The 9208-nt window shown below is 40.7% G+C and overlaps 1 protein-coding gene across 4 annotated transcripts in view; it reads right to left on the bottom strand.

The window, feature by feature from the left end:
• Positions 1–1773: 1773 nt before the first annotated feature.
• SAXO6 (stabilizer of axonemal microtubules 6) overlaps positions 1774–9208 on the bottom strand; it is a 569878-nt gene continuing 562443 nt past the window's right edge. For 3 of the 4 annotated variants that reach the window (XM_086919018.1, XM_086919016.1, XM_086919017.1), the window contains one exon: positions 1774–4403. In XM_086919018.1, the coding sequence (XP_086775144.1) occupies positions 4291–4403 (113 nt within the window). In that variant the 3' untranslated portion in view covers positions 1774–4290. The remainder of the gene's footprint in view (positions 4404–9208) is intronic. The other variant, XM_086919015.1, reaches the window with a different exon arrangement.

The raw sequence follows: 9208 nt of genomic DNA, 5'->3' as shown, positions 1-9208 counted from the left end.
AACTTGTAAATGTTCCTATAGGAAAGTAGTAAGACCTAATAATACAATATTAAGAGAGAAGGGCATCAGAGCAACCATTAGGACATTCTTAGGTAACCTGTCATTTACACCAACATCCTCTAGGAAATTAACCTACAAATAGTCTATGGGTTTGCCATAATATGTCTGCTTACCCACTGGAAACCTATAGGATAGCTCTGTACAGAAATGTAACTGAAAGTTATGTGGGTTGCTCAGAAGTATTACTCCATTGGAAATCTCATATGTGGTCATTGTTTTTCATGAGGTAGAATATGTGTATCTTTGAAATTGCTTACAGTGGGCAATTGTCTTCCGTGGTTTTTGCCAGTGGTATTTGTTTAGATGAAGCAATTAAAATATTTTACAAACAGTAGGGCCTCCTCCATGGTGACGTGTTTGAAGTACATACTTTTTACAATTTAATGTATTTATATATTTTTTAATTTAACGTAATATCAGCTGACAGTGCATTTCTGCTGCGATGTTTTTAGTGTTATCCTTTAACCTTAATTTAGGTGCTATGACATGTTTCGCAGAATATGGGGTACAAGGTGGGATAAAGCAGACATTTCAGGTGTGGTAATTGTTTGTGCATATCGCAGCAAAACAAACTGTCCAAAAATGGCTTGCTTTAAAAGGACTCCGAAAATAGGTGGTACAGTAAAGATTTATGTATTTAATAAAATACATAATACACTTAAAAGTGTTTATGAATAAGAAAAAAAGAATACTAAAAATAACAAAAATGATCAAATCCACCTTTAACCTTGTTAGATTTTTTAGCTTTTTGAAATTTTGTTAAAAATGATTATGAGAAAATAATTATAAATTAAATAAGCTGTTCTGAAGTAAACTCCTATAGAATTTTTTTTTAAGGGAATTCATTTGATTCAAGCCATTTTGATTGGAGTTGATTTATTGATTTTATTCCAATCCTATGAGGTTTAAGTGTCTGATATGTATTGTTGGACTGCCCCGCAACTATTATGAATATCAGTTTAGTGTAATCAAGTACCTTTTCCTAATCGAGAAATCTTTGCATCGTTTTTGAGACATGCTCCAGTTGTTTATCGGAAGACACCGTACTTTTGATTTTCCAGTGGGTCACACTTCTGTGAGGGAGACCCCATAACAAGTTTAGCGGGATCACTTTATAAGGACAGCTGACAAGTCAGGAAAAAGCTCGTTTTCAAATGTTGTATCTCTGGGGAAAAATGATTTGTTACCGTTGATGCAGGCCTTTTCATTTTTGCCTTCTATGTGGCTTATTGGGCCATAGACCCAATCATGATCCCTGACTGCATCTCTAGTTGCACGATTTCATATCATAGTGCTGTTACCAGAGAATTCATAGTGTTTACCCTGGACTGCATAAAATCGCAGCTAGGAAATATTTTAGATATTCTTGTAAGTACAAGGTAAATACGGTCTGGTAATAGCTACGTGAATTACTACAAGGCTGCGTGAGTTGTCAAGGCTGGGAGTGCCTCTAGAAGGCTGTTTGAGCATACTGGTTTATTTCTGGGTGAGAAAATAGTCAAGGTAGTAATCCAGGTATGTGGTTACACTTTTCTGCCTGTAAAAGGAAACAGTGATAGGATTGTAACTCAGGATTGTGCGCTCTTGTTGAAGCATGGCGTGTCTTGTCTAATTGACGTAATTGTCCTTATGATACTAACTCAGGTGGGAATTATTAGTCAGTACATTTTGAATTATCAAGAGCAATCAGTGTTCATCTAGCAATGGGGAGCATTAGTTCAGGGGTGCGTTTATTCAAGACTGCAGATTTTTTATGACAATTAGAATTATTCAAATATCAGTACTAAATTAAAGATAGTTTTTTTAGGAAGTTAAAAAATACACTTCTTAAGTAAACAGATTAACTAACTATCCTCGATCTACAAAGGTTCATTTATTAATTACTGGACAAAATGACTCCCAATGGCATTGTATAATTTTAGAGTAAAGAAGTTGTCCCCTTTCTTTTGCCAGAAGTTCCAAGACATACATCTTCTTCTTCTCCTCCGCTCGCACGTCAGCAGAGATTGTCTGGGTACCTGTCCAGCTCAGAGGGAAAGAATAAGCTGGGACCACGACACTTCTGCAAGTAACTTTTTAAAGCAGGTTAGTGATCATATAAAGGTATTTCATTCTGTGACATCTTGATAGACTGCTTCCACTTGACAATCGTGCTTCAGACCACTGAATAATTAGATCAAAACTACTTGAAGCATTTTGGGTCTCCATTAGTTGTTTACTGGCCCTCATAATGTCTGAATGAAGGAAAAGCTGTGGATGTAAAAAACACTTTTATACAGCTCTAATGTGCAAACGTAAATGCTAAAGAGTTAACTGTCATGCGTAAGGAAAAAAACAAACGCAGTATTTGAGCCATTTCTTTCATGGGATACAAATCTTTTAGACTGGTAACTGCACTAAGAAAACTAAGATTTGGGGATATCGACTTTCTCTAGTCATTTCTCAAGAGCCGAGACTCCATGGATCCTTTCTTTCCTTGTGTTCGAGTGTCACTGTGAACTAATATGCGTTTCCTATGTTTTTGTAGTTTCTTTTGCGTGATGCACACATTACAAGTTCCCGTTGTTAAAAGGCTTTCCCTGTTGTACCTTCAATCACTCCCAGCTCCATTCACTCCACTGATTAGATTAGCTGGGCAGCTGAGGCATGGTAACTTGGTCCGAGAGACAGATTTCAGTTGAGTTCAGGTATAGCAATGGGACTGTAAATGTAATTTAGTTGACCAATGTACTGCTAGGGTTTAGTTGATTTGTGAATTAATTATCCAAAATGCGCTACATATTTAACAATGAGTGTACCGACTTATCTGTTTTTTATGTTTATTGCATTAATGGCTTTCAGCTCTTTAGAACGAAACAATATTGGTTTTGGTAATGAATTTTAATCAGGTGCTAGGTACAATTCATTGTTTAGGCCTATTTACAAATATTTTGTGGCATTCTTATGATTTTGTTCACGTCAAACTCAATAAATATGTTATTTATTGTAATCATTCTGATATTCTTCATTTTGAGTTTGATGTGTGACAGGAAGCTCTAGTCCCTTATAAGGAAAGCACTAAAGCGCACTGATGGAAGATTTGTCCTGTGCTGCAGTTTACTTTCTACTTGATTTCTGTTAGCAGAGTTTTGGTGTAAGATAACTCCTGTAGATGCATTATTTTAAAGAGCTACTATGTGGGGGAGGAGAGGAGACGAGGAGAAAGACATCGGGAGAAGACAGCAGGATCCATCTAATGCTTATGATGGTAAGTTGAATTATGTTTAGCCTGACTCCCTTATCATTTTATTTTTACAGCTTGATTGCATGACTAATATCTGTTAGTCTTGTATCAAATGTACAAATACAATATAAAAAGGGAATATTTATAAGCCAATTACAACAAATCATAATTTCTATGAATTGCACACTTTGGAAAGACTTGAAAAAAGTTCTTGCTCTTCACTGGCTTCTCGAGTCAATGTTGACTTCAAAATTATTCCAAATGTGGCACGGCAAGACTTACAGAGTCAGCTGACAACTTGGTTACAGAAGACCAAATATTAAGAGAAAGATTCAGTGCACAGAGATACATAAAGAATGTACATGTCTAATAGTCTCATCATTGGTTTGGTTACTTCACACTGATACAAGGCAACACAAAATGGAGTATTGTACTCCAGCACAATAAAAAAAGATTCAAAAGGTGGCATAAGGTGTGCAGTACCATCCCACAATACAAAAGGGCTTATCCTAGTTCCCACATTACATTCTGTGATGACTTGGTTTTTACGCAACTTATTTTCTAGCTGTCTAACTCTATGTAAACTTAAATTTCTTATAATGTGTGCAAGTCCAAGTTGCATCGCTAGTGGTGACCTGTACATGACCATGTGCACTACAAAAATACCAAAATGGGTGCATGAATTACAATACAGACATGGATGCAAGAGTCATAATACCAACTTGATCTGTGTCTCAAGTACATAGGACTCCAAATCTTGAACACATGGATAAAATTGATGTAGCACATATTTCAAACCTAAGAAATTGATAACTGTTTGTTCATAGAAATTGACAATCTGCCAATAAGAAAATAGATATGTATGAAAAAATATACAGTCACTCTTAAAAGTATGGCCACATTCAACGGGATTCATACTTTTGCCATGAGAAACACCCATGAGTTTTAATCTCTGTATGTCAGAAAAATAAACACTGCAATCAAATCACTGCTGAAGGACAGGAAGATCATCGCTTGCCCCAGAAATGTTCTTTTCTCTTCTGAGCACGTTCCAGAGTTTGAGATGCAAGTGAGCTCGAAGCTGCGGATCGAGCAGAGATTTGGGACATTCTGTCGTCATCTGAAAAGACAATTGTGACACTTTAAATATAAAAATCAATGTGAGAAATTGACTAATTTCAAACACAATATTTTGGCATGTTGATCTGTTTTGGGTGCAAACTAATATATTGTCCACAATGGTGACAGAGGCATTTAAGATTATGGCAACAGTCTTGGAGTCATCTAGCTGTCGTAGTTTTCGTAAGCTGTCAGTGTCATCAAGTTTCATGGCTTTAGTAAAGGTGGCACTTCTGGGCACTTAATATTGGGAACAGATTTTTGTTGATGAACGTGTTCAATATGTGATTTCATGGGGTGATATTGGTCTGTTATGATTGTTCATTTGCCTTTGTATGGTGGATTTAGCAGACCATGATAGGGGACTACAGACTGGAAGGCACAGAGAGTTGCTATATTGTGCTCTGTGGGTAGTGTGGTGACAGAAAATGTCTGGTGGGTGTAGAACATAGCTTACAACCTTATTTTTCAACAGCGTCAGTTACCAAAACGATTTTCATCCTTTTGTTAAATAAGCGAGCATTTTCTGCTTGCTCTGAACAGGCAGAAAGTGTCTGCAGGACTATGTTTGGGGAAAGTATTGTTTCCACCCAATCTGACTGGACACACCTTCTGTCCACAAGTTATTGTTTATTTTGAAAATGCGGTTTTATATTAGAAGCACATCACTTGTAGAACGTTTGTTAATAATGGCTTTGTGTGCACACACCACCCATTACTAGGTGACTGTAGATGATAGTCTCACAAAGCCTGTGCCATGCATGTAGATTGTCACAGGCTACCCTAATTTAGTTTATATTTCTATAGACTACTTTCATTGGTGCTTTAAGCTTGAGTCGGGCTGCTGAATATCTCAAACATGTGTTGCTTGTAGGCTCGATAGCTTTGTGAGACACTGGAGAGATATTTCCCTGTGCAGTTGACACATGGCGAGAGGTCAGAGTAGATTTGATGCAGTACTTGTCAGCACATTTTTACTTGTCTGAGCACCATTGGTTAACCCATATCATTTGATTCTTGTAGGCTGCTTACCTGTGTAGTCCTGAGGAAGACCCTGAGGGAAACTGTTTATTCAAGGCATGTGAGCTCTAGATCACATGCTTTGCGTACTCCTGCCATCTAGTGCTCGGTCTGGATGTTTGCAAGTTGATTTTCTTCAAAGAAGTCTTTCCAGTCACGAGTTAGGTGACTCCTCTTTTCAGTAATAGTGTGCATGGGCATCAACTCCATTGTTAGATTGTTTTTTTCTGCCATCGGGTTCGGACGTGAATTGCTGCGCTCCGGTTCAACACCGTTTTACCAGTTTCCCTTTGTGCACAATACACTCCCCCCTCAACGGTATTGCTTTCGATCGTGTACTCTCCTTCTCCGTGTATCATATTTACTAAAAAAAAACTCTTTCGATAGGGTAGGTCGTGGAAGGCCGTCGGACCTAACCGCGTCAGTCCACGTCACAGTAGATGGAGTGGACTCCATTTAAATTCTGCCCTCTGTGCCACGCAAAGTATCTGCGCATGACTCACACGAAGTGTGCAACCTGCGCTTGTCTCCTGAGCACAGAGAACAGGACTGCGATGCTTGTAAGGCTTTCTGATAAAAAAACACGCTTTGCGACAGTCAGGCTCGACGTTCCGACATGCAGAGCCAACACACAAGTTCTATTACGGACCTCTTCAGAGAAGATTCAGAACAAGAGGCCGGAGACGCCATGGCAGCCGAGGAGGAACAAGACCCAATCTCCATCTCCGACTACGGCTCCGAGGGGGATGAAGAAATCCATGAGTACAGATCCTCCCTTGCCCCAAAGACCGCCTCAGCCCAAGAAGAAAGCTCCGGTCCTACCCCTGCCTACAGGCCATGGTCGGCACGAGAACATGTTTGCGACGCCCGCCCTCCGGCTCAGCACCTAAACACATCCAAAAGCCTTCCGACTCCGAACAGAACAGTTCAAAAACGGGCACCGAGATGAAATCTTCGGGATTGAAGTCAAAGACAGGCTCCACCCCTCCCCCTTCGATGCAGAAAACAGCTTCTGATTCAAAATCCTCGGTATCAAAAACACCGGCTTCAAAAATTTTGGCACCGAAACAAATGCCGATTCCATCTAAGGAACAACATTTCGATGCTCCACCTTCCAACCCGGATTTGAAACAAAGGGAGCTATATATTCACCCAACTACTGGACATATCACCACAAAAGGGACAATAAAGTGGAAACCTGCGACAGAAGAGGCCTATCACATCCTTTAAAAAGGAAAAATGTCGGTACTGATCCTTCTCCCCCTCCCCTTCCTTCACCTACTTCTCCTCAGTTTCAACTCTTACTAATTTCACCTGAGCATTCACCACCACATACACCTGAAGATCAGGATGGTGGGGATGGTATGGGGATGTGTCTGGGGACAATGTGCCAATACCCGTAGACCCCAGGACAGATTAGAACACTAATTCCCCCACAGGGAATGATTCTGACCTGTTCCCTACCAAGCCTTATCCACCGGACAACATAGAACTGCTGCCTACCATAAGGTTCAACTGCATAAGGAATCCCTAGAAGAGGATTTCCTTTTCGAGACTCTTAGCACCACACAAAAGTCCTCGCACACACTTCCCATGCTCAAGGGTATGATCAGGCATGTGGACGATATTTTTATTGACCCCGTCAGGGCACGTATCCTCACGTCTAGGGTAGATAAGAAATATAAGCCGGCACCATCTGATCCAGCATACATAAGGGGGCAATTACCATTGGATTCCTTGGTGGCTTCCAACGCACGCAAAAGGGCCAATTTGCAAACAAAAGGAGAGCTCCACCCCAGATAAAGAATTTAAGCTGCTAGACGCTTCAGAGAAAAGGGTAGCCTCACAGGCTGCGAACCTTTGGTGCATCTCCAAAACACAGGCTCTGTTAGCTAGGTACGGCAGGGGGCATTCGGATGAGATGGACCAGTTGATCCAATTTCTAGCTGATAAGCACAAGTCCAAAGCACAAGACCTAGTGGGGGAGGGACAGCTCATTTCTAATAATTCCATCAGGTGCGCCATAGATGCTGCAGAGACTGCTGCTAAAGATGTCAACACCAGCGTTCTTTTAAAAAGGCATGCCTGGCTTTGTATTTCAGGGTTCAAACCAGAAGTTCAGACTTCTATCCTAAACACATCATTCGATAAGGAACAACTCTTTGGCCCTGTGGTAGATTCCTCACTGGAAAAAATGAAGGAGGATACCAAAGTGGCCAAATCCATGGGAGTCCTTCAATTAACACTAGAACGTGGTTCCTTCTGGCGCTTCCTCTACTGTGGAGGATCTAAGAATACCTCCTCAGATACTACCACCACCACCATGTATAAATGCAACAACCAACCCTCTGCCTCTAAGGGCTACTTCAGAGGCTGTTACAAAGGCAACAATGGCAAAGGTAGAGGCTCAAATACACACGCCTCCCCTCCAATACCAAACAGTGACTTCTCTACACTTCCCCGACCATTTAACACCCGTCAGGGGGGGTCTTTCACATTTCCTATCCATCTGGCAGTCCATAACTACAGACAAATGGGTACTGGAAAATATCCATTCTGATTATTGCCTGGAGTTCACCAACAATCCTTCAAACTGTCACGTAGTCGCTGAGGACACTGTTGACATCTTTAAGTTAGCAAGAACCCCGTTGCCATAAAGCTGCTTTTGCGCACGCAACTGTGTGTCTTTATTTTTGCCAGATTCTGTTTATGCCTTTTACATGAGAAAAATCTGCTGTGCTCATTCTCTGCCTGTTCATGGAGTTTAGTTGGAACATTGTGAGGAAAGTCGATAAACACTGCCTCCTGTAATTCTGTCCTGGTCAGGCCCTAGCACCTAGACAAAACATACCACTGCAGCTGTTTTTGCAGGAGACTCGTATTTTGATATTATGGGATGCATGCTTAGCTAACAGACACTCGGAAAGGGACCTTTTCAGGGAGAAGAGCAACACACACCTGTGTTGTAGAAATACGATCTATGTCCTAAGGTATGGGGTCTGCTGACAAAGCCCAGAGATCTTCTATTATATAATAAAACTTCTTCTTGCCAAGGGGAGGGAGCATAGGCACTATAGTCCTTTCTCCATAGTCTTTGTATAATGACGCCTCCCTTTATGATATATGGCCTTACTGCAATGCTAAAGATATTGGTGTTATACATCCTTATGCTTGTTGTGGCACGTATACTGGTATTTTAGAACACGTTAGTTAAAATAAATGTTTTAAACTATCTTCATGTTTCTGTCACTTCTTATTGTGGATGAGAGTGTGAGTGAAAAAGTGTGTTTTGTTACCGCGATTCCTGAGAGATCCGGTAGTGTTGTGTTCAGGAGTGTCAATGATTTTTTTCTCCATTTGTGAGTGGGAGAACGAGTGAGACACTATAGCTAGTCTGTCCGGGGTTTGTGGCCACTTAGGTGATGGGAAGGCTTAGCCCCTATACACCAAGATCCCATTGTCCTGCGCATAGTTCTGTGTATGTGCAGAATCCCTGCAACAAAACAATGCCTCATGGTCACACAAACTCTCACCGGATCACTCACACCTCCTCAAATGAGAGGTTCAGTCTCTCCTTCTAAAAAGGGGCTATAGAGCCCGTATCACTACAATACCACAGGTCGGGGAATACTCCTTTTACTTTCCAAAAAAGACGGTTCTCTCAGACCAATTCTGGATCTCAGAGAACTAAATCTTTACATATAGTCAGACCATTTTCACACTTCAACAAGTACTACTACTTCTGCAACAGGGAGACTTTTAAGGACGCCTTTTTTCATATTCCAA

This window comes from Lissotriton vulgaris, chromosome 1_1, assembly GCF_964263255.1.
Source record: "Lissotriton vulgaris chromosome 1_1, aLisVul1.2, whole genome shotgun sequence".
Lineage (NCBI taxonomy): Eukaryota > Metazoa > Chordata > Amphibia > Caudata > Salamandridae > Lissotriton > Lissotriton vulgaris.
The sequence above is the reverse complement of the archived record's forward strand: the minus strand, read 5'-3'. Positions and strand labels throughout refer to the sequence as shown.